At 38.9% G+C, this 26608-nt stretch overlaps 1 protein-coding gene across 3 annotated transcripts in view; it reads right to left on the reverse strand.

The window, feature by feature from the left end:
- LOC113164920 (storkhead-box protein 2-like) overlaps positions 1–26608 on the reverse strand; it is a 55606-nt gene that overhangs the window by 17628 nt on the left and 11370 nt on the right. For 2 of the 3 annotated variants that reach the window (XM_026365532.1, XM_026364703.1), the window contains exon 3: positions 10048–10200. In XM_026365532.1, coding sequence (XP_026221317.1) covers positions 10048–10200 — 153 coding nt within the window. Of the gene's footprint in view, positions 1–10047; positions 10201–14239; positions 14392–26608 lie in introns of those variants that run through there. The other variant, XM_026366362.1, reaches the window with a different exon arrangement.

Genomic DNA, 26608 nt, shown 5'->3' on the forward strand with positions numbered 1-26608 from the left:
TCCCTCTCTCTGTACCTTTCTGCATGTATCCCCGGTCAGTTATTATGTTATATTTCCAGAGTGCAGTTACTGGCCCTGCCGAGTTCTTCCTTTTCAGTGTTGCCTAATGCTTGCTCAAGTGAGATTGTTATGTTTTTATATAATACTGTATACAGTTATATTTTGTAAAGTATTATTTCTTACAATGTAAAGTGCTTTGAGATTATTTTTGTTGTGATTTGGCACTACATAAATAAAACTGAATTGAATTAAACACTTCATGTCATCACATTAAATATTAAATATGTACCTTTATTTAAATGCTAGGACACTTTGAGAACAATGGAAAGAGAAGACAAGTGGTTTGAGAGAGGAGTGCAGGAAGCTTTGAATGTGCAAATAAATACCCCCCCCCCCCCCCCCTTCAGTGATACTTTGAAGTTACAGACTGAAAGACTCTATGTGGCCTTCATAGTCAGAACATTGATGGACTGACAGACTACAGGCTCCTCAGTCCCTTCCCAACACGACTCAGCCACCACCCATGCAATGTCCATCTAAGCAGAGATGGACATTGCATGAGGTCTCCTCATCTCAGTTGAGGAGACAGCTGAATAGGCTTCACCTCACAAAGGCCACAGGGTCAACCCAATGGTGCTGAAAGCCAATGCTCCCCAGCTATGTGGTGTTCTCCAACATATTTTCTAATGTCTCTTTACACTGCTGGAGAGAGTTCGTCTTGGCTAGAAAAAGTCTTTAACATATGTTATGAAGGCTTTTGAGAGGCTGGTCAAACCTTCACTTGACCCCCTCCAGTTTGCTTATCAATCCACTCTTGGAGTGGATGATGCCATCATACATCTGCTTCATCGTACCTACACCCACCTGGACAATCATCTCAAACACAACACTGGTAAAACAAAGGTGGTGATGGACTACAGAAAATCTGGGAGTTCCCTCACTTCTCTCCTCCTATACAGTGGGAGGATGTAGAGGTTGTATCTGAGTAAAAATACCTGGGAATGTACTTGCTCAATTGGTAGAGCAATCGTCTTTAAAACCCAGGGTTACTGGCTCGATTCCTGCTTCCTCCTGGCTATATGTCAAGGTGTCCTTGGACAAGACATCAACACCCCATAGTAGCGCAGTAGCGGATCTACTGATCCTCCGCAAGGGGATCAATAAAGTATTTCATTATTATTATCATCAGAATTGTACATAAAGACCCAGAGGTCCTTCAACAGCTGCATCACTATGCTGAGGACGTTCCATTAGTCTGTGGTGGCCAGCGTCATCTTCTATGATGTGGTTTGCTGGGGCAGCAACATGATGGGGCAGACACTAACAGGGTCGACAAACAGGATGGGCTGGCTCTGTGCTGGGGAAGCTGGACCCTATACATGGTGTAGCTGAGAGGAGGACGCTGTCTAAACTCCTTTCAACCATGCATAATCCCTCTCTACCACTACACAAGAGTGCTGGCTGGACACAGGAGCATGTTTAGTGAGAGTGACCAACAGTGCTCTACAGAGCACAACTGGAGAGCCTTTCTGTCTGTGGCCATCAAACTGTATAACTATTTTCATCTATCTTCACATACTCTGTATAGTATTTTTTTGTATTGATGTTATTTTATATTTGTGTTGGTGTAGATATTTTCTGGTTGTGGTTCATTTTATTTCCGTTTAAAAGCAACTGTATCAAGGCAAAACAATTTCTGTCTGGGATTATTAAAGTTTTTTTGAATGTTGAATCTTTTGGAAATCAGTTAGTTTGTCTGTCATTGTAGGGGTATTACTGCCAGTTACATCAGAACAGCTTTTCAGCCCAGTCAGAATGATGCAACAACATGCAGACAGACAACACATACAGCAGACAGGCAGGCAGACAGACAGAGGTAGACAGACACACACAAAAAACACGATTTGTCCCCATCTTTTTGATAAGACAGCAGAGAAGAATGGAGGAGATGGAGTGGAAGCATAATCAACAACAACAAACTTACATTTTCACACATCCAAATCTATGCTACGGAAACAAATTGGCATCAGTAGCAACTAGTAGGTGTGCAGTAATATTCATGTTTTTTTACAACATGCAACTCTACAGGCACATAGTAAAGAACCCACTGAAAACACTACTAAACAGTCACCAATGAAAGCTGACCTGTTAATGCCAGTTTGCAGGTTAATTAGCTCCTGAGCTGTATCATATTCAAATGCATGTAACTCTGCTCCAGTTTAATGCTGCTTAGTAAGTATATGCTGCCACTTAACAAAACATGCACTAAGTTTGCTTGTAGCATACTTGAAAATCTCAGACTTAATCTCTCTGAAAAAAAAAATACTCAGTCCAAAGCATTCTAATCTCAAGAGGGGACATTCTACTGAATCTGCATTACTGTTAGGTATTATCAAGACGTAAGAAAGTGTAAGGGCAAATTCAGATACCATATGACCTTGAGCTGAACAGTAGAAATATTGCGTTCACATCACAAAGTAATCCACCAGGAATCCCTGACTAACCAGTGCAGTGCCTTCCTAAATGAAGCCACGCTGAGTTGCAGAAAATGTTGAACCAGAGCCAACTTTTTCCACACAATGCTGCTTTATTTGACACTGGTGCCAGCTATGTCACTATCAATCCTCTATTCAAATGACTGAGAAGGCTTGCATTTTTTCACGCAAAGCCTACTTGAACAAGCGAAAGTCTCCTGTGTCTAGCATCTAGCCGTCATCTTAGACCATGCCATGAACAGAAATTTGGACATGGTAAAGGTGTCCAGGTGAGTGATACCAACTAGAGTAATTAAGTTAAAGAACTTAAAAGGATACATTGACTGGACCTGGGCAGGCACACTCAGTGTTTATTCAGGCAAAGTTTTCTATAAAGACATACAAGACAAGGGATTGCTGGCTTATCCTGTAAAGAACGTCTTCTTTACAGGCATGAACACATATTACATAAACTGGACATTGACACTGTCTGCATATTAACATTGCTATGCAATATGATATAAAATGTAACAATCATAAACCAGGTCTATAAGAAAGAAACAAGAAACAACAGAGACAGACACAAAGACATCCTGCTGCTGGACACAACTCCCTTGGGCTGGGCTAAAATTTGATTGTACATTTTGTACATTTCCTTGCTAAACAGAAGAAAATGAGGGACTGTGGAAAACTGATAACCAGAAACTTCTTAATATTGCAACATGTCAATGATTTGAAAGAGCCTGATTTATTGCCTTTTTAATGTGCTTAAGACCATCAGTAGTTTTGTGGAGAGAAAGGATGGGTACAAAGCATATAAATTCATCATAACCGCTTATTCTTCTCAAGGGTCGCAGGGGGTGCTACATAAAGTCCCAGATGTCATTGGGTGGGAGGCGATCTATACCTTGGACAGGTCACCAGTCTATCACAGGGCTGACGTTTAAAGATAGACAAACATTCACATTTACACCTTTAGGAAATTGTAGGTGATGATGCCACTACTGAGTTTCCATGTATTATTCAAGGACGCCTTGATACCTAATCTCTGCCCTCATGGCCTAACTTTTAACTTTTCTCCAGACATACACAAAGTACGCAAGGAACTATTTGAACAATAAAACCACGACACTGGCATTTTCTACGTATATGTTTCAGCAAAGGGCAAATAAACTCCTAGCCAAGAAATTAACCAGAAGTTTTGTTGGGATTTTTTTTTTTTTATTTATGCCCCTGCAGTCAGAAACTTGTTATATCCTTAAAACATTGCAGTACCATTTTTGCATTGTGGCAGGGCGCATTATCCTGCCAAAATAGGACACCTTTCTATCAGAACCAGCATTAACTTCTTCAATAAATTGAGCCCCCCATGTACATCAATCAGCCTTGGCTGCCTACGATCCTATCTCTGGTTTACCACTGTTACTCCCTTGGACCACTGCTACCTGGAACACCCTATCAAAGCTGCAGTTTTGGACATGCTCTGATCTAGTCATCTAGCCATCACAATTTGGCCCTTTTTAAACTTGTTCAAATTCATAAGCTTGCAAATGGTTTCTGCTTCTAACATCAATTTTGAGGACAAAATGTTCACTTGGTACCTAATATATATACCAGCAACTACCAAGTGTCATGTCTCCGCTTTGCCAAGTGGTGTTCTGAGGCCTATGAACTAGCACAGTAACAGCAGAGTATTCTCTAGACGACATGGATATCTGTGAAATCACAGTGACCCCATGTTCAGAGTCAGTGAGATACAGGGATTGAAACTAGCCACCTGCATAAAACAAACAATGAGACAAGCTGACAGCAACAGCCAGGACAGGCACCTGAATAATACCAAGGGCAAAATCAAGATGAGCCAAGAGCAAAGCAGAATGTCTCTACATGGTTAGTGAAACATCAACGTTTATTTAAACTTTGTTAGGATTATCAACCATCGAGCCATTCATCTAAATTTGGCAGTGGATGTAGAGATTTAAATTCTTTAGCAGATCCTACAACACCACATTTCTTTTGCCTTTTTCCTGCAGTAGCTTAGCCATTATGCTAGTGGTGCAAAAGACTGCAGTGCTGGCTTATGAAGCTATCTCTTGCTATCTCTTAATGAGTGCACAGGACAAGCACCCCGATGTATGCTGAACCACCAAGAGCTCCAGCATTTAGCACTGGCCAGCAGCACTGGCATTGGGAGTGGCTAGCACCAGCTTAAGTACCTGTGCACGTCTTATCACGTCTAAGTATTTTTCGGCTATGAAGGAGAATTATTTTTGTTTACTCTTACTCCAAAAGACGGAACCATAAAGAGCAAGGTTTTTTTCTGTTTGCAATGCTTCATGGAGGAGTGGTTTCACAACCTGTCCTTGTAGTGTACTACTTTTCGCTGAAAAGCTAAGCTGGTTAGCTGAAAGGCTGGTACTGTTCACAGTCTGTGTTCCAAAAGGGCATGGTCAATTCAGCCAAATGCTGCAAAACTGGAGAACTCAAAGTGTACAGTGAAAGCTGCCCAAGACAAAGAAATTGGATTTTCTTCACTGGTAAAGTTGTTCACCTGGTCTTAACCCAATATCATGCTTTAAGACCCACAAAGACTTGGCAAAGCATATGAATAGAAGAAAATCAGCATTTTGTCATGTCTATAGGTTCCAGACTGCAAAAGATATCTGCAAAGTATTAAAGGCAGTCTTTCTATTTGTAATTATGGCAATGTTATTCCATTGTCTATAAACTCCCAATATGGAGGGGTGTGTGTGTGTGTGTGTGTGTGTGTGTGTGTGTGTGTGTGTGTGTGTGAACCTTGCTGAATTATTCCATGCCACAATTTTTTCAATACTGTTCCATTATTTGTGGAACAGTATCATATTTTATTTATCATCTGTCTATATCCCATGAAACACTTTGCTAGTATGCTAGAAACTGATGTGTGTGAGCAAAACAAAGTGATTAATGGTAATTCACAGCAAGACGTGAGAAGTGCATAAGTGCAACTGAAGTAACAGTTTATTTAATCCATACCAGCTCTGACCTACTTTTAGCATGTTTGTCATCAGAACAGCAGTCTGCAGTGTTGAGCAAGTTCACACTTCAAAAGAGCTAGCTCAATAATACATAACAAAAGCCCTCAGTAAAGCTGGAAATACATATTATTCGTCATTAATAGAGGCAAATATGAACAACGGCAGTTTTCTTTTCAGCACTGTAGCCATACTGACAACTAGTCATAGCTCTATTGAGCCTAGTATCCCCTTAATTCTTAGCAGTAATGATTTCATGAATTTCTTTACTAATAAAATCAGAACTATTAGAGAAAAAAATGATCAGCAACTGGCATGGATGGCTAAGATGGAATGGCGACCTGTCCAGGGTGTACCCCGCCTCTCACCTGATGACAGCTCAGATAGGCTCCAGCACTCCAGCGACCCTTCAGTGGTTTAAAAAAACATAGATGGATGGATGGATGGCATGGATGGTTTCGCATGTACATCTGCTTTAGGTTCATTTGTAGGACCTCTCTCATACTTCTGCTTCTTCCCTGTAGATCATGCTGAGCTAATTTCCATAAATAATTAATCTAAACCATCAAACCCATTCCGACTAGACTGCTCAAAGATCTTTTACCTTTGATTAGCATGTCCATGTTAGATCAGATCAATCTATCTTTACTACCACAGGCTTTGAAAGTTGCTGTACTTAAACCTCTATTTAAAAAGCCTACTATTGACTCGGGTTTTAGCCAATTATAGACAAACATCCAATCTGCCCTTTATCTCTAAAATCCTTGAAAAAGTAGTTTTTAAAGCTATATTGTGACCACCTGTGCAGGTATAACCTACATGAAGATTTCTAGTCAGGATTTAGAGTGCATCATAATACAGAAACAGCACTAATAGAGGTCACTAACAATGTTCTTTTAGCGTCAGACTTCTCGCTATATTTGTCTTGTTAGATCTTAGTGCTACATTCAGCACTATGGATAAAAACATTTTATTACACAGACTGGAATATATCATTGGGTAAAAATAGGCTGGTTTTAATCCTAAAGTCACATATAAAGTGCTTAATAATCAAGCTCTATCATATCTTAAAGATCTAATAGTTCCACATTTTCCAAGCAGAAAACTTTGTTCTCAGAGTGCAGGTCTACTTGTGGTTCCTGGAGTTTCCAAATGTAGAGTGAGAGGCAAAGTCTTCAGCTATTAAGCTCCTCTTCTGTGGTACCAGCTCCCAGTTCAGGTTTAGCAGGCCGACACCCTCTCTACATTTAAGACTTGCCCTAAAACCTTCCTTTTTTATAAAGCTTATAGTTAGAGCTGGCTTAGGTGACTCTTAACCATCTCTTAGGTATGCTGCTATAGATTAGTCTGCTGGGGGACCTCCCTTTTATACTAAGCTCCTTTCCTCTTCTCTATCCATCCAAATGCCACCATTGCATATCATTACTTTTGTATCTACTCTCTCCTGTAGTTATGTTTCCTCTTCTTTGTCTCCCTCTCTCTGTACCTTTCTGCATGTATCTCCAGCCTTGGAGCTGGAGTGTGGGGGTCGATCTTCACTTAGCCTCAGACAACACACTTCTCTCTATACCAAGGGTATTCAACTAAAATGTAAAGAGGTCAGCTTACGCAATATTTTTGGAAACAAAGGTCCAGAAGATTATAATGTCTAACTATTTTCTGCGATATATTATCAAGTAGACATGATATAACCAATACTTATCAAATCAAATTCATTCAGTACAATTCAAAAACCTTTTGACAAATTTATTGTTATGTAACATCAAACTAAGCATGTGGCTCAAGATCCTGGTGGACTGGTCATACTGTGCTCTGAGACTAGCAAATTTCTGTGATTGCACTTGAGATTTAAGTGGGTATGTGTGTTAAAAACCTTTATGTTTTGTCTCATAATGCCGTTTGACATGACAGTTTCTGAACATATGAGACACACTGGTTTAGTGCTCCCAGTGGGTAATATGACCAGAAAGGAGTCTGTCTATTCCAGATTAAAAACTCTTTGCTGTCCACTTTTCTCTTTTTGGACATTTTTATATTTATCTCTTCCTTTTTCAGTCTCAGCGTACTTTTCTCAACCTTCTCCTCTCTGTCTCTCTGTTATCACTGTCTTTATTTATTAATTAATTTCCAACCTCAAACTTTCTCTCATCTACTGTTGAGTCGCTTTGTTACCGCCTGTGATCCACAGAATTGATTGGCTAAGTGAAGTCATGTGGGATTGCCAAACTCGCATTCAACTGTCCAATGCGTTCTCGCGTCCACTAAATAACTACCGTAAAGATCGCAATAGCTGCGCCGATTAAAGTTAAGTTGTCCCGACACTATAGTTCATAACACTCTATTACACAGACTGGAACATGTCATTGGGGTTACAAGAACAGCACTAGGCTGGTTTAAATTACTAAGTACTAATTATTAAGTACTTATCAGATAGATTCCAGTATGTACATGTTAATGATGAGTCTTCCATGCAAACAAAAGTTAGTTATGGAGTTCCACAGGCTGCTGTACTTAGGCCTATTCTTTCCACTCCATATATGGTACTATAAATATCCCCCTTCATTGCTATGCAGATGATACACAGTTATATTTATCAAAGAAACCAGAAGAAACTAATCAATCAAACTTCATGCATGCTTAAAAGACACAGAGGCCCGAATGGCCATTAATTTTCTTCTACTAAATTCAGACAAGACAGAGTCAATTTTGTTTGGTCCTAAAAACCGACATGATGTATAATCATATTCTTACCTTAGATGACATAACATAGGCCTCAAGTAATACTGTGAGGAATCTCGGAGTCATTTACATCATACATAAAATAAATATCTAGAACTGCCTTTTTCCACGTGAGGAATATTGCTACAATTAGGAGCAACCTGTCTCAAAGTGACGCTGAAAAACTAGTCCATGCATTTGTTTCTTTCAGACTGGAGTATTGTAATTTACTATTATTAGGATGTCCCAATAACTCCTCTGCCTCCAGTCAATCCAAAATGCTTCAGCCAGAGATCTGACAGGAATTAGCAAGAGAGATCATATTTCTCCTACATAAGCTTCTCATCATTGGCTCCCTGTAAAATCCAGAATGGAGTTTAAAACACTTCTCCTCACATATAAAGCACTTTATAATCAAGCTTCATCATATCTTAAAGACCTCGTAGTTCCATATTGTCCAAGCAGAACACTTTGTTCTCAGAGTGCAGGCCCCAGTTCAGGTTCACATTTAGGACTAGGCTTATAACATTCCTTTTTTATAAAGTTTATAGTTAGAGATGGCTCAGGTGACTCTGGACCATATCTTAGTTATGCTGCAATAGGTAAGTCTGCTGGGGTCTACTGATACACCGAGCTCAACTTCTCTCCTCTCACTCCTCCTATCCTCTTGTCTATCCATTCAAACGATACCATAGCATGTCATTAACTTTGCCTTTTCTCACTCCCGTGGTTGTGCTTCCTCCTCTCTGTCTCCCTCTCTCTGTACTACTCTGCAGGTATCCTAGGCTCCGGAGCTATATATCTCAAGAAGCCCTACCGTCCTGCCCAGTGCTTTTTTGCTGCTTGTTCTTGTTGTTGTTGTTTTTTGTTTCCCGGTCTTTTCTCTCTCCTCTTTCCACTCACCCCAACCGATGCGGCAGGTGGCCGCCAAGTGGGGTGCTGCTTAAGTGGGGTAGTTGGGTTTTTCTAAATAGTTGGGTAATTCTAAATAGTTATATTTTGTAAGGTCTTAAAACTTGGAAAGTGCCTTGAGATGACCTCTGTTTTAATATGGCACTATCCAAACACAATTCAATCGAATTGAAAAATTGAATGGTCATTTCATTCCTTAGTAGAGTAAATATAATATTTTTAGGTTATGTTTTGGGGGTTTTCTATTTAGTTATGTAAACATAGCTTTAGTTATAACTCGTGTGGTCAGCAAAGAACAGCAAGGTGGTGCAGTAAATCCACCTTGAATGGCCAGTGTTGTGCTTTGCTTAGGGATCTTTGCATTGTAATGTGTCTCCTCTCTTCCATCACTCGCTTGTTAAATCATGCACATGTTACAGCATCCAGGTGAAGGTCCTCTCTATCAGATGAAAATTCACTAATATTTGCAACACATCAGCAAAATTATGCTTAAGTGAGATATATGAACAGTAGGTCATATATGAGCAGTAGTAGTAGTAGAAGGAGTCATACTAGTGTTGTACTGATAGGTCAGCAGTATTTGGATGGTGTGAGTTGGCAATCTAGTCATGCCAACCTTGTAGAAAGTCTTTGAGTACAAACTTAAGCCATACAGACATAATACATACTAGATTTTGGCCAGCCAACTTAATTTACCATTTATTTAAACACTGAAATAAAGGTCTAAGGGACTAAAGCAATTCAAACAGAAAGGATACAGTAAGACAGCAATGAAGTGAATAGTTTTTCATTAAATGTAGGCTACAGGAAGCCTGTGTATATGCATATGTAGATATGAAAAAGCCAGTAATAAATATAAATATTTTACTTTTAATCACTAATAATTATGTATGCAAGTGTTGTTAGCCACTGATTGATGGTAATGTTACCTGGAAAACATGTCTGGAGGTGTTCAATTAGGGCCTCCTGAGTGACAGGTTTATGGGCAGAGTTCATAGCAGAGATAGCCAATAGCAATACCTCTCCCAAAGGGATGAACTGCGATTGGCTGATGGGGGACATACTGATGGGTGACACATCACCTGTGAAAAGACAGAACAGGCACTTTGAGTGATAAGGGATTAAAATTATATAAATAAATAAAAAAACAAGACAAGAACTCAATAAGAAAATGAACTAACACATGACAAAAATATCTCAAATCTGTCTCGTCTCATTTGAGTGCCTCTCACACTCAAACTGGAAAACTCAAAAACTGAAAAACTCCATTTGTTATTGTTTGTAGTTTTTAAATGAATTGTCACACTTCTTATTTTAATTAGTTCTGAATACAGAAGGGGCTGGTTGGGTTGAACTTTGGTGTACAAAACAAATATATAAATATATATAAATATATAAATATATACAGTACAGACCAAAAGTTTGGACACACCTTCTCATTCGAAGAGGTTTCTTTATTTTCATGACTATGAAAACAAGTGCTAAGCATCTCTGGGAACTCCTTCAAGAATGTTGGAAGACCATTTCAGGTGACTACCTCTTGAAGCTCATCAAGAAAATGCCAAGAGTGTGCAAAGCAGTAATCAAAGCAAAAGGTGGCTACTTTGAAGAACCTAGAATATGACATATTTTCAGTTGTTTCACACTTTTTTGTTATGTATACAATTCCACATGTGTTAATTCATAGTTGTGATGCCTTCAGTGTGAATCTACAATTTTCATAGTCATGAAAATATTGAATGAGAAGGTGTGTCCAAACTTTTGGTCTGTACTGTATATATATATATATATATATATATATATATATATATATATATATGACTTACTCTTGACTACGGATTCTCAACCTGTACAAAAAAGGGTATAAAGTACATCATAGTACAAAAACAGCATTGTTAAATGTCAAGATTATTCTTGCATAGTTTAGCAGGACTCTTGTACTTTTTTCTGCTAGACCTTAGTGCAGCATTTTACACAATTTACTATTGACAGTGGAACATGTCATGAGGTTTAAATGAATTGCTCTAGGTTAGTTTAAATCTAATCTATCACATACATTCCAATTCCAGGGCCTGGATGGTAGTTTTCTAAGCCAGAGATCTTTCTTTTAGGCCCAAAGATCTTAGAGATAAAATGTATAATAATACAGTTACTCTAGATGCATAGCACAGGCCTCACGTAGTACCATGAGTAATCTCAGAGTTATGTTTGACCAGGATATTTCCTTAAACTGTTATATAAAGTAAATCTCTAGAACAGCCTGCTTTCACCAGAGGTCTTCTGTCCATTGGTTCTCTGTAAATTCTAGATATAATTTAAAATCCTTGTACTCGCATACAAATCTCTTAATGATCAAGCTACATCACATCTTGAAGACTTTATGGTACAGTGTTATCCCAACAGAACACTTTATTTTTAGGTTGCAGGTCTGTGCAGGTCTCAAAATGTGTGTGGCATCCTATCGTGATTCTTGACTGAATCATGAACCTCCCGAAGTGACACTGTGAAAGCATAGCTGCCTTGTTAAAGACTGTGTTTTACCATGGAGTAGACACGTGGTACATGGCGCACACATGGTAGCACTGTCAGACTAAGTACCAGTTCCAAGTACTACACGGTGTACGCCTGTACGTGGTATGCCCACCTGTTACAATAAGAGAAGATATCTACCTAGTATAGATGTGAAAAAAATTGTTGGTACCCTTACATAAAAGGAAGAAAAACCCACATTGGTAACTAAAATACCTTGAAACTGATAAAAGTAATAATAAATCAAAATTTACAAAAAAAATTGTCTGTCTCTCACAATCACACATATAAAAAAAAGTCAGTAATATGTTGTTTCTGTCATTCTAATATGGCTGGGAGATATGGGAAAAAAATCTGATCATGCTAATCTTTTTTGTCAATACTGATATATATCTCCGTAGACGTCAAATCACTATTTCTGTCAAGTGTAAACGTTCCTTTTTTACTCCTAAGTGACATATTAAGCTGCTTAAATCAGTCATTTTTGACTGTGCTTTCTGGCATTAAAGTAGGCTATTACATATGTGATATGTCTGTCTTATACAGATATATTGCTAGAAAGTGGGGACTATCAGATCTGTTGTTGCGATGAAATCACACTGGTTGGTTTTGGGAGACCACCAGCAGTCCATGCCACTCTGCTTCTTAGTCTCACTAAAAAGCCAGAATATCTCCACACTAAGAACTTCTCAGACTCTTCTTTTCAGCAATCTCTGTCTTTTGAGCTTTTTTTTGTAACATTATCATACGTGTTTGTTTATGTTATAGCCATCTGTAAATTTGGCATGTCTTCATGTTCATATCACTGAAACCAGACTGTGCCTTAGCAAGTGATGCTGCAACAGCAGGGAAGGCTTCTAGAGAGAGGGGACAGAGAGTAAGTGTATTGTCATGTCAAATTGTCTTTCTATGAAGGCAGTAGACACCGATAGATGGGACATTCAGGACTCGGATGTTTGCATTCTTATGTTCTCATGTTTTCTTTCACACTTGTTCATGTTAACGATGCACACAAAAGTTATTTATTAGGAAACCATTTCCACTAATTTGCGTCTGACACCCAGCCATATTACTATATGAAACCAGACAATTGTAAATAGTCAAACATTAAGTATGTATAAAATATATGTTATCGTATTTAGTCCCAGAACCCTAAGAAATATGCTATATAATCATATAGTTACTCTAAAAAGCATAGTTCTGTTCTGCAGAAGGAAACTTGTGGGGTTTTTTTGACTAGGATATGCTCCGTAATATAAATAAGATCTCTAAAACAACCTTAATTCACCTGTGAAATTTTGCAAACATTATTCAGAGTATTTAGTCTTAAAGTGATGCTGAAAAACTATTCCATGCATCTGTTACTTCTAGAATGGTGTCTTCATTATGGATGAAGCCACCCCTTCATCCAAAATACAGTAACAACAGCACTGACCAGAAATAATAAGTCATCATATTTCTCCTGCATTAGGTTATCTGTTGGCTTTATCTATAATTGTGTAAGGTCTTAAGTCAGTGAAGATTCTCAGTTGTCCATGTTAAGTTATCTGGAAGTTGAGTCATAGCAACTGGACTTCCTTTTTGTTAGGTTGAGACCTAACATGAAGGAAGTTCAGTTGCCATGATGTAAGGTCCTAACCTTATGTAAAGTGATGATTGTTGATAGGACTTTTGATTGATATTAATAAAATTAAGTTCAAATAAAGTTATGACAAATTATCATAAACAAAACTGCTGTTACTAGTAGTCCTAGTAAATGTATCTGCATGTCGTAGTTCAACAACTGAATTAGTCGTGCTTTTCATCATGCCTGATTTGTGAACACTGTTACACTGAGGTTACACAGTAGCCAGTTAGCTCCAAACAGCAGTACATCATTACAAACACATGGCATTATTGTGGAGTGACAGAATCTGTTCAGTTTGACTGTTGGTTCAGTTAGAACCAATCTTGGCAATAAGATTACTGAGCTGAAGGTAAAGGAGAGCCATTTTGTAGAAACAGCAGTTAGCTTACAGTCCATTACAACTATACACAGAGAAAAAGAGGGATGGGGGTGGGGGTGATATGGGCCTGGGGGCACCAGACAGAGCTGGTCCGGAAAGAAAGAGGGAAAGAATTATACACAGGAAGACAGAATGGTTCGTTACTAAAAATGAAGGACTGTGATGCAGAGGACAGATGGAAAAGAGGAGCTGCTACATGAGGTAGAGTGGTGACCCATGAAAAAAGACAAAATGATGTAACATTTATCACCAAGTATCTCTCACTGCAGTGGTAGTAAACAATCAGCCAGCCTCCTTTGTCCACAGAACTAAACCACACCCCCTCCTTTTGTCATGCTCTCCTTACATCCCTCCTTCTCTCATTTGTGTCCTCTCAACCTCTATTTCTCTTAACTTTATTCCTATTCCTATACATATCTTTTTTTCTAAACTGATATCTATTTCTGTTGTAGAATCTCTGCATCTATTCTTCTATCACTCGTCTTTCTGTAGAGCTACGACGCTATCCTGCTAATGCTAACAAGCGGCTACTGCTAAGAGGCTAGCTAATAAAATAGTGAGACACACAGACACAGATTATTCATACCTTGGCTGATAGTAATGGACTTCCTTAGTTAAAAAAAAGAATCCACTTAAAAGCCTTTCAGTGTAGCTTCTGGTCGCAGCGCCTCGCTCTCTCTCACACAGAATCTCGTCCTTCTCCCTCTCACGCAGACATACACATTCTGCTCCTCCCCTTCATCCCTTCTCTCTCATACACACAGCCCACTCTTTTTCCACTCACACACAAATTAGCATCCAGTCAAAGGCTACCCACAATCCATTGCACCACACAAAGACAAGGGGGTGTGACCAATCACATACTGCCTAACTCTCCACTGTGTTTTTTTTTTTCTCCCTCACTGTGTAATGCCCAGGACAAGCTGGTGGGCGGGTTGCCATGACAATGCATCCCCAGTTGCTCTTTCTTGCTATTACATGCACATTCCTAATCACAAACATACATGTACACATTCTCCACTGTCAGCTCCCCATATCTCTTCTGTGTGTATCCGCACATGCTCTCTTAGCCAGTCTTGCAGTGCTGCAGCTCTGCTCTGACCCAGTTTGTACACTGAGGCTTGATTTAGGACAGACACAAAAACACACACAGCTATCGAACACTGCCATTACTGTATACTATTATCAAGGACACTGGATTTGTTGTATTCTAATTATTAACATAATAACATAAAGCATAATATTCACCGAACGGTTACATATTGATACTACTGCTGTTATATTACATGATGATGATGATTAATAATACTAATTATAATAATGGCATACTTTATTTATCCCCTTATGGAAATTGTTGTTTGAACAGTTGCAGTAGATGACGGTGGTACTGTGGGTTTTCAGTCTCTTGTCCAAGGACACCTCAACATATAACCAGAACGAATAAAGAATTGAACCAGTAACCATGAGGTTCCCAGACGACTGCTCTAACAACTAAGCTTACTGGTGCCCAAACTACATATCACCCTCTTTTAATTTAGTTTTTTGTGTAAAACATAAGCCTTGGTATTAGACAAATGTAACCCCAGATGAGCTACATCACTACAGACAAAAAGAAAAAAGTAAACCCCTTACTTCTTCCATAGGATTAAAGAGGGTTGCCACCAGATGATGCTTATCACCCCTTAGTAGCACGTGGGTAAACTTATTATTATTATTATTATTATTATTATTATTCATTTACAGGTTTGCTGACCTATATAAAAGCAGACGTTTTGGCACTTTGCTGATGTAGAGCATTCAGACCCGTGGTAATGCAAAAATAAATCACATATAAAGATGGACAATGCGTCCCCACCTCCTCCGACTATGTGAAATTGTAGCCATTATATCACGCTTACGGGAGCTGCCATCTTGCTTTTGTGAGGCAACTTGCAACCAGATTCTGCGCAGTAGTGTCGAGAGGGTGAGCCGTGGACCAGTAGGAGCTGCCCCTCAGCCCGCCCCCTCAACTTGACTGACAGACGGTTGTCCATGCTTTGTCCTGTTACCTGATTTGTTTATGGGAGAATCAGTCATTCAGTTGTTTCCGACATCCAGGTATGGGAATCTGGCTGTTGAGTAGTTAATGTATAAGTATGTATGAGTATTTTTATATCAAAATACATATTTGTATGCTTAATCCCGTCTGGCCAGCTTGAAACTAAGTTCAGCAACAACTAACTTAGTGTTAATAATATTCCTATGGGAGGCTAATGTTAGCCGAGTTAGTCTACGGGCTAAACGTAGCTAACAGGAGTAGAAGTGAAACATTACAAACTTACCGAACACAACATTAAGTTGCAGCGGCTTCACAGTTTTACACAGTCAACTGCAGCAGCAGGTCAATGGACAAAGTTGGCAGTGAATCATAAAATAAAATATAAATAGAGGGTTAGCTATTGATAGCTGTTAAAATAGCTTTGGCTCTCTCCACTCAGACAGACCACTCGCTCTGTTCCTTTGTTCTCTCAGAGACGTTGGACTGTTTTGATTGTCAGGCTACAACTGTTAATCCTGCAAGAAAAGCACCTTTTTATATAATCAAATAGCTTATTGAAAACAAGTTTAACAGGAAACCAACTTTGGGGAAACTATGTTTGATTTTTACTTCAGATCTTTTGTTTGCCTGATGTCCCATTCACTAACATGGAGTAGAGTTTATGACTTGTACTGCAACCAGCGACCATGGGCTGATTGACCTGCAGTGGCTTCACTTTTGCAGCTCTCATATCGTCCAACTCAAAATCTAATGTTAAGTATTTACTGAAAAAGGTTTATTTAATTACTAAATTGTAACAAGAAGTTGAAAAAAAAATTATGATAAAATATCAGCACACCATGACAAATAATAACAAGACAAAACTAAAGAAAGCAATTTCTGAAGACATTATGTGGGAGAGCTGATCTGTTGCAGAAAAGACACCGACTGCTTAGAAGCTGCTGACTGATGACAAGTTATCGCAAGTTTTTATGTAAAAGAACATCACAAAGAAGAGTTAATAAAGAGGAAAGGTTGACAAAAGAAAAAAGTTTTCGAACTGAAAATAAGTTCACAAATATTAAAAGTTGACCATAAGAAAAGTTGACAAAAATAATACTGAAAAAAAAAAAAAAAAAAAACAATATGTAGACCGTAAATGATAGATGAAAGATTTTTAGAGTTTAGGTAGTTTGAAAGTCGCAAGGTCATTAAAAGGAGCTCATAATATGAATTACTTAATAGCACAAATGCATTATCGTTCAGAGACCAGCACTAACCTTGTGTTAGTGAATGTAGACTAGAAAATCTCTTGACAAAATGACAATGACATAAGGCATAAACTAAATGTAGCTTTCATGGCTGCCTGACATCTGGTCTGTGTAGAGGACATTAATTTAATACAGTTTAGCTATTTTAACAACTGAGTTATCATTTCATGCTTTTACTTTGAAGGGATCTGATGAAAGTAGGAACTATATACTAAACTGTAATCATAACTGTAAACTGTAATTATAATTAACCAGTGAGAAGCAAATAAATCAAGTCAAGTCAAGAAGCTTTATTGTCATTCCAACCACATATAGCTGAAGCAGTACATAGTGAAATGAGACAACGTTTCTCCAGAACCATGGTGCTACATAAAACGGCAACAAGACAAACATGGGGCTGAGGACTGCTAAGTTGTCCTAGCAAAACACATAAAGTGCATCCTGTGCAACCTAGTGCAAACAGTGCAAGAACACAAAGAAAAAGTGCAGACAGACGTCAGAAGACAGTGCAAAAACAGAACACAAAACACAAAACAGCAGCGACCAGTAGCGGAAATGAATACAATTTACAACTGAAAGATGGAAACATGTCAAATCTAGCGAGTGTGTGTGCTCAGTTCAGTTTGTTTGTGCGTGTGTTGAGGAGCCTGATGGCTTGGGGGAAGAAACTGTTCAAAAGTCTGGTTGTGAGGGCCCGACTGCTCCGGAACCTCTTCCCTGATGGCAGAAGTGTGAAGATTGGGTGGGGTCGTCCACAATGCAGGTAGCCTTGCGGATGCAGCGTGTGGTGTAAATGTCCGTGATGGAGGGGAGAGAGACTCCAATGATCTTTTCAGCTGTCCTCACTATCCGTTGTAGGGCCTTGCGATCCGAAACGGTGCAGTTCCCAAACCAGGCAGTGATGCAGCCGCTCAGGATGCTCTCAATGGTTCCCCTGTAAAATGTAGTCAAGATGGGGGGCGGCAGATGGGCTTTCCTCAGCTTCCTCAGGAAGTAGAGACGCTGCTGGGCCTTTTTGCTGATGGAGCGGGTGTTGAGTGACCAGGTGAGGTTCTCCTCCAGATGGACACCAAGAAATTTGGTGCTCTTGACGATCTCCACTGACGCTCCATCGATGTTCAGTGGAGAGTGGTCACTCTTTGCTCTTCTAAAGTCAACAACCATCTCTTTAGTTTTCCCAACGTTCAGAAACAGGTTGTTGGCCTTGCACCAGGCTGAGAGCTGATGTACCTCCTCTCTGTACGCTGACTCGTCGTTCTTGCTGATGAGACCCACCACAGTCGTGTCATCAGCGAACTTGATGATCTGATTCGAGCTGTGCATCGCTACACAGTCGTGAGTCAGCAAAGTGAACAGCAGTGGACTGAGCACACAGCCCTGTGGGGCCCCAGTGCTCAGGATGGTGGTGCTGGAGATGCTGTTCCCGATCCGGACTGACTGGGGTCTCCCAGTCAGGAAGTCCAGGATCCAGTTGCAGAGGGAGGTGGTCAGACCCAGTCGGCTCAGCTTCCCAATCAGCTGCTGGGGAATGATGGTGTTGAATGCTGAGCTGAAGTCTATGAACAGCATTCAAACATATGTGTCTTAGATTTGATTAATGCTTTTATTTTGAAAGGATTTGGAGAAACTATGTGTGGATAATTACAAAACAGTCAAACAGTCTCATAAACTAATAGCAACAAAGCAGTCACAATCAAAATTCTTGATATATAATACAGCAACTTAAGTGTTTTTGATTTGTGCTTTTATTTTGAAAGAATTTGGAGGAAGTAGCAACTGTTAACTACTCAACAGTCACACAGTATTATTTACTAATCATAATTAGCCAGTAATAAGCGAAACTGTCAGTATTTGTATATGTCCCTTGAGTGTATATCTGTGTATGGTGGTGGACCTCTATCTGTTGAATCACAGCTGCCCCAGTGACTGAGGTAGCCTACACACCTACAGGATTTATTTCGATTAAATCAGACTCAAGTTCGTTTTCCCCCTTGATGCGCACCAAAACAACCGCACGAAACCCCCAAAATGAGGTGGTCTCGATCCAAATCATTTAGCGATCTCTGGTCCTCCTGGTGAGAACAAGTACAGAACCAAAACGGGACCAAACGCTATGAATTGCATGATTTGATAATATTCAACGGGGTGAACAATCTGCGTTAACATTCATAGTGAACTCATCTCCCTACTGTCAAACAAACGTACAGTAGTCCAAAACACTTCACCTTCTATCTGTATTTACTTTACTGTTCCCGCGTCAGACAATCTGACCAATAAGCGAAGAGGACGTTCTCGCGTAGTTTAGACCAAAGCAAACGAAATTAAGGTGTGAAAGCATCCTGAGTGTGTGTAGTGTGTAGTTGTTTGACAGAGCTCAGGTTAACTCAGCTTTGATCTTGATCACCTGATTTGATTCAGTTGTGTGTTGTTAGCAAGAAGATGCCAAGAGAAACAGACCAACTTAAAAGTGTTGAGTCATAGCAGTTTTAACAGAATCAGACCTCTCACAAAGAGTGAGAAATCCTATTTCCAAAAAACATATGATTTCATGAGCCAGGAGACTTAAGTGATTTTATGTTTGAGGACCGAAAATTTTGGTCAGAGGAGCGAGATATCATATGCTGAAGGGCCCACTTCATATCATCCAGAATCTCAGATAAAATTTAACATTAGGGGAAACAAAAAAGCTGAAACAATTAACAATTTGTTAACAATTAAGAAACCCCAGTGTACTTTTTCCATTATATAATCATTTTATTAATTTATGTAACCACCAGTATTCACTACAAAATCAAAAAGCGTCTAATTTAATATATTAAACACAGCAAACACTTCTGCAAAACTTCAGATCATCATTCGTTTGATGATCAGAAACTTTAAAGTGCAACAAACATGCAAAAAAATTAGAAATCAGTAAGGGGGCAAACTCTTTTTCACACCACTGTATATTAGCTTCTCTCCATTGGCTTCCTGTAAAATCCAGAATAGAATTTAAAATCCCTCTCCTCACATATAAGGCACTTAATAATCAAGCTCCATCATATCTCAAGGACACCATAGTTTCACACTTTCCCAGTAGAACACTTAACACTCAAAGTGCAGGTCTACTTGTAGTTCCTAGAGTTTCGAAATGTAGAATGGGAGGCAGAGCCTTCAGCTATCAAGCAGGAGGCAGACACTCTCTCTACTAGGCTCGACAGACAAAATATTACTTGACAATAATTTTGCCAACGTGCAGAAGTTTACATACAATTATTGTTTGAATAAATGTTAAGTGATAGTATCCATGGCACTAAAACATGGATACTATCCATGACATTCCACATATAATTTGGCCCTGCTAGCCAACACTAATGTGTAGAATAAGTAAATAAGAGTCAATCTTTCTCATTGCTGGGGAGGAATTTTGGCCCATTCCTCTTTGCAGAATTGTTTTATTTCAGCCACACTGGAGGACTTTTGAGCATGAAAGGCCAGTTTGAGGTCAGGCCATATAATTTCAATATTTTAGCCATATAGTGGAGCTGGTGTGTTTCAGTTTCAGTAACTATCTAACAATAGTACTTGTTAGCTGTACAAATACCTATCTAACATCTAAGAACAGTTACTGTACAGTTAGTTAGATGCTAGGACAGTGTCAAGAATTTAAAGACAAATTTGCTTACAGTTAAATTTAAAAGTTTTAGTCATTCATTATACTTCATTTAACTGTTTCTGCCTTTTGTCTTTCAATGTTTTGTTTGTAAAACTACTTACCAGGCTGCTATGGCCAGATTTAACTAATTAAACTGATTTATGTTGAGAATAGAAAAAGCACAGGTATTATTTTTTTAAATTAGTCATTTTGAGCACATTGCTGTGCATTTATATTTAATAATTTAAAATGACTGTAACTGTCAGAAAATAACAGTGTTAATGATATTTGATATGTAAAAACAATTTTAATGTTTTATGTCGTAACGTACAGCATGACATTTATTAATAAACAATTACTGCATTATTTACATGAAATATGTAAAATTTGAATTAAGACTTAATTAAGATTTTGAAATGTTTATTTGTCCATCAACAGGCCGAGATCCTAAATCATGACATAAACTTTATTCATCTACCATTTATACGGTTAGTAGGTGGTTTGATTCTAAGCATGTATGATTTTTTGTTAAAACGTATGTCTATATAGTTGCCATTGCAACTGAAAATGTATAGAGTCCACTGTCAGTGCTGAAAACATCCTCGTCTTCTGCCTTGTACTGTGACTGTGGGATAGGCTGCTTCTGTAATCACAACACAAACATCAGTGAGCACGATTTGACATTTGTTTTTTCTTGTGATTACAAATTCTTGTAATTGCACAGAAAAATTTAAGTATACTATTTTATATACTACTACACTATATACTAACACTAGATTCACTCAGTGTTATTATTTTAACTTTAACATAAAACTAATGTTAGTTACAAAAGGAAACCATTTTGAATGAAGTTTGACTTGGATTAGTTTAAATTTTATTAATAAATCACTCCTGTTCTAATAATTCTTCAACGTGCTGGTGTCCTACAGCTGGATAATTGCTGAGCCCTTACTTCTTACATCCAAACTGAGCTGAAATGAGTCTGCTGTAATACAATGACCGATCAGTGGTCAGGTTCTCATTAAAATGAACTAAATAGAGCAACTAAACCATTTGGATTAAACTATTACCCTATTAGCTTCTGAACGTCTTAATGGCAAATACCGGATTCTAAAGGGCTTGATACAGCACCTGTGTAGTTACTATATGTCAAACTCAATTGCACAGGGGGCCAAAATCCAAAACCCACTTTAGGTCGCGGGCCGAACAGGGTAAACATTTATTGAGCACACTAAAACTTTTCAAACTTAACTTTTTTTAACATAAACCTTAAATAACTTATAATATTTTGCTCTCTACAGAAATATATCCTCTCTAAATTGTATATTATATATTAAGTTAGAAATAAAGTAAATATTAAAAGAACAAACATTCACATTTCTTTAATCTTATGTCATTTTATATAAAAAATAAACTTAAATTTTAAATATCCCAAAAGATTTTGCTCTCCATAAAAATATATCCTGTCAAAATTATACAAATTCAAAATGTGAACGTGCTGCATAACAAAACCTGGAAATGTAAATAAAATTTGTGCTTTTCAGCAATAACAAATCAAATCATTCAGTCTTTGCTCTTATGTCATTTTATCAGAGCTGCATCTTTTTTTGTCAACAAGTTCGTTTATATTTAGTTTGAGGTTCTGTGTTGTGGAGATTCTCAGGATGGACTGTAGGTCTCACCAGTGAGACGACTCCTGTGTGCTGTTTTGTTAGTCTTCATCACTGAGAACAGCTTCTCACATAGATTTGTGCTACCAAACATAAACAAGGTTGGAGCCGCATGTGGACGGAGCTGGGACATTTCTGCGGGAATGGAGTGAATAAACTGTGAGGGTCCTGCATTACACTGCAGCTCAATCAGCTCCATCTGAATCTGCACAGGTGCAGTTTCCACATAGACGGCAAATGGGTTGCGAAGCAACTCAAAATTCTTTTATTGTTCGTCAAAGTCACCAAAGCTCCGTGAGAACTCAGTTTATCAGCAAAGTGCGTATTTGCGAACACCGTTGTAACGATATGGTTCAACATTACTTGGCATTCTGAGGACTAGCTTCGCAATAACTTGCAGCATCATAAGCTAAACTTGGTTAATGCGGAATGTGTTCGGCAAGGCAGCTGAATTATGGGATTTGTAGTATTAGCGGTGAATGAATGCGCTGTAAAATACCGGCGGGCTAGCTCTAGTGGTCATTTGGTATGCGTTTGACACCTATGCTATATGTCATTGTGCTATTCTAATGTTAATACACGTTAATTCAAATGCACATTTCGTAAGAGTATTTTAATTTGAAAATATGTATTTGTAGGTTGAATCATGTCTGGCCAGCTCAAAACTAAATTCAATAACAACTCATGTAGTGTTAATAAGCTATGTTTGTCTATGGGCTACACCAGGGGTGTCAAACTCAAATTTGCAGTGGGCCACAATAAAAAACTGTGACGAAGTCGCAGGCCAAACTAAATCATTATTGAAAAATTAACTGCAATTGTGCATATTTTCCCATCTCTCCAGATATGTAATGTTGAACCTTTTCATGTGGAAACAAACTTTAGTTTTGCGTAAACATTGAATCTGGAGCAAGCAATGCTAAATATTATAAACAAATGAGAAATTAAATTTGAAATAAAACATATAAATAAATTATTATGTCTCCATCTGTAGTCTTTCAAGTTCCTTTTAAATAAAAATCTTTTCTCACAGGCCAACAAAACAACCAAAAACTATATATATAATAATAATTTACTTTACTTTCAACTATTAACAGTCCATGCCTTGGAGTAGGAGCTCAGTTTGCTACACTGATTTAATCTGATGCACATTGGTTCTAGCTAGATACCTGGCATCTCTTCTTAGATGCAAGTGCATCAACGTCTGGGGTTAGGCTCTGAGCTGAGGAAATCCTGAAAGCTTGGGCATGGAGTTGGGGCAGCGTTTTTGGAAGGAAACATGGAAACTGGACATCATGCCAAGATCCAAAGTCCTACTTTGACTTGCGCATGTTACTACACTGGAGTTCGATCTGCTCCATGTGGAGGTTGGTTGTTGCGCTTTCCACGCCAACCGCAAACGGATTACTGAGCAGTTCAAATCTGCATGTCTGGGCTTCAAAGTCAAATCGCAGGGTAAACTTGGCGCAGAGTATGCTAAGTCTTTCTTTTAGCAAACTGTGCACTTGGCCTCTTTCATTTGACCATTTTTGGGGAGGGGTTGGATTAAGTTTGTCCGATGTGACTGGTTGCATGGATGCTAATGATTGTCAACAGAAAAGGAGGGGGCGCCTGGTGGTCTCGCCTGACTTGCCAATGCACTTACAAAACATTCTGGGATTTGTAGTATTAGCGGTGTATGCGCTGTATACTGGCGGGCAAGCTCTAATACACATTTGATATGATCTCTCAGGTCAAGTATAATTACTGAGTTTGACACCTCTGGGCTAAACTAAGCTTACTAAGCTAACAAGTGTTAAATGAAAAAGGAAAAACTTACTAAAAACAACATGAAGAAGCAGCAACTTCCCAGTTTCACTTAGGACAGTTGACAATGACTCATATAAATTTAAAAGAGTACAGACAAAAAAAAGTAAAAAGAGAAATGTTATGTTGTTAAGTAACAACATTGGCTCTCTCCCTTCAAACACACTGTTCTGTTCCTTCATTCACTCCCCAACGTCGTAAGACTGCATTGACTGACTGGCTACAACAGTCAATTGTGACTGTCAGTCATGTGAGAAAAGCCTTTTTCATATAATCAATCTTACTGAAAACATGTTTATCACAAAAATGTCCCCTTAAACACAAGTCAGCATCATAATACCTACCAAAAATAATTGAAACCAACTTTGAGGAAAGTACATTTGATTTTGTACTTAGATTTTTAGTTTGTCTCATGTCCCATTCATTAATAAGGTTTAGGATTTGTACTCAGCCACCAGGAGACGATTGACTTGCAGTGGCTTCACTTACCATATATCATGAGCTGAGAGAGTCAAACAAAAGAAAGAAACACAAGACTGTGTTGTGTGTTTGACAGACAGTGTAAGTCAGTAGAGAACAGCAGCTACAATCACATTACAAGAGAAGATCTCACATTACATCAGCTTGTGTGTTGTGTGTGTGTTTATGTGTGTGATCCTGCTGCCATTGACTGCAGCTCAGTGAGGTTTAATGAGTTTGTAACTTGCAATGAATGAAGAAGTTAATTAAGCTAATGTAGAGTAGCATAATGTTTAGAGGCAAATAACAAGAACCAACAACAATAGGTTATTTTTAGCCCAACTCACTATTCACTGAGGGAAAAAGTATTATACTTATTACTATAATTTTAATGGCAGGTTTATCTTAAGAGTGAGAGACAGAATAACAACAACAAAAAAAGTCCAGAAAAAGAAACCTCTTTATTTGAGTATTTGACCTCTTCACAAAATATGACTTAGTACTTGGTGGTAAAACCCTTGAGGTCAGACGTTTTTGTAGTTGGCCACCAGGTTTGCATGGGATTTTGTCCCACTCCTCTTTGCAGATCCTCTTCAACTCAGTTTCGAGGCTGACGTTTAGCAACTCGAACTTTCAGCTCCCTCTGCAAATTGTCTATGGGATTAGGGACACATTAAGGTCTGGAGACTGGCTAGTTCACTCCAGCACCTTAATGTGCTTCTTCTTGACCCACTCCTTTGTTTCCTTGGTCGTGTATTTTGGATCACTGCCATTGTCATGCTGGAATACACATCCACGACCCATTTTAAATGCCCTGGATGAGCAAAGGAGTTTGTCTATCAAGATTTGACAGTACAGGGCCCCAACCATCGTCAGGTGCAGTTGTCCTGTCCCCTTAGTGGAAACCAAAGCATAATGTTTCCACCTCCATGTTTGACAGTGGGGATGGTGTCAGTAAAGATGCTCAGTCGTCCAAGTTATCTAAAAGTTGAGTCATGGCAATTTTACTTCCTTCTTGTCAGGTTCAAACATTTCGCTACTCATCCAAGTAGCATCTTGGTTTCACTCCACCCCTTGGCGTGAATAGACTTGTTAGGTGAAGCAATGAAAGGGGAAGATGTAAATGATGTAATAGTCACACCTCTGCCTACCCCTCTTAACACCTAAAATGAATGGTGTGTCCAACCTGGTGCAGGTGTGAATTGGGCCTGATCTTTCTGGGGATGGATGAAAGGGTAACATGATAAATAGAAGATAGGTTGTGTCTAAGGCTTCAACCTCTGTTGAGTGAGCAGGTGTTGATTTGCACATGCAAGGAGACCTCTCCCAAACAACTTGCCTTCTCTGTCTAATATGTGAAGTTCCTCCAATGAGTGTCCTTTGTCCTTAAGATGAAGGTACACAGCTGATTCACTTTTACATTTAGCAGACGCTTTTATCCAAAGCGACTTACAAGTACAAGGTACAATGTTACTCCTCCTGTGATGTGCCATCCTACACAAGAGTGTAGCAGCTGCTTCTTCACTGCACTGGACCACATACACTATATTGCTCATCTTTTGTTACGGAGTCTGGTCTTTGGGATGGACGAGTCTCTGCCTAAGTGTGTTGGTGGGTTTGAAACAGACAGGTATGCTGTGTTTTCTAAAAATCCTTTTAAGCTTCTCTGAAACCCCAGCCATGTAAGGGATGACAAGGTTTTTGTGTTGGACCTGGGACTCCAGCTATTCCATTGTTCTTTTTTATGGAGCAGGGTGCTGCCTTGTTGAAGGCCCACTTGGGGTATCCACAGGCCTTGAGAGCTGTCTTGAGATGCTTGTCTTCTTTCAGTTGGTCTTCTGTGGCGGTGGGGATGTTTTTCGCTCTATGCTTCAGGGTCCTGATGATGCCTAGTTTGTGTTGTAGTGGGTGATGTGAGTCAAACAAAAAGGTACTGGTCACCATGGGTGGGTTTCCTGTAAACCTCTATTTCCAGTTTGCCACCTGTCCAAATGATGACCGTACAGTCCAGGAAAGCCAACCGGTTCTCCCTGGTGTCCTCCCTTGTGAATCTGATGTTAGTGTCCACTGAGTTAACGTAGTCTGTGAAAGCCTGTAC

Source organism: Anabas testudineus, chromosome 10 (assembly GCF_900324465.2).
Source record: "Anabas testudineus chromosome 10, fAnaTes1.2, whole genome shotgun sequence".
NCBI classification, from domain to species: Eukaryota; Metazoa; Chordata; class Actinopteri; order Anabantiformes; family Anabantidae; genus Anabas; species Anabas testudineus.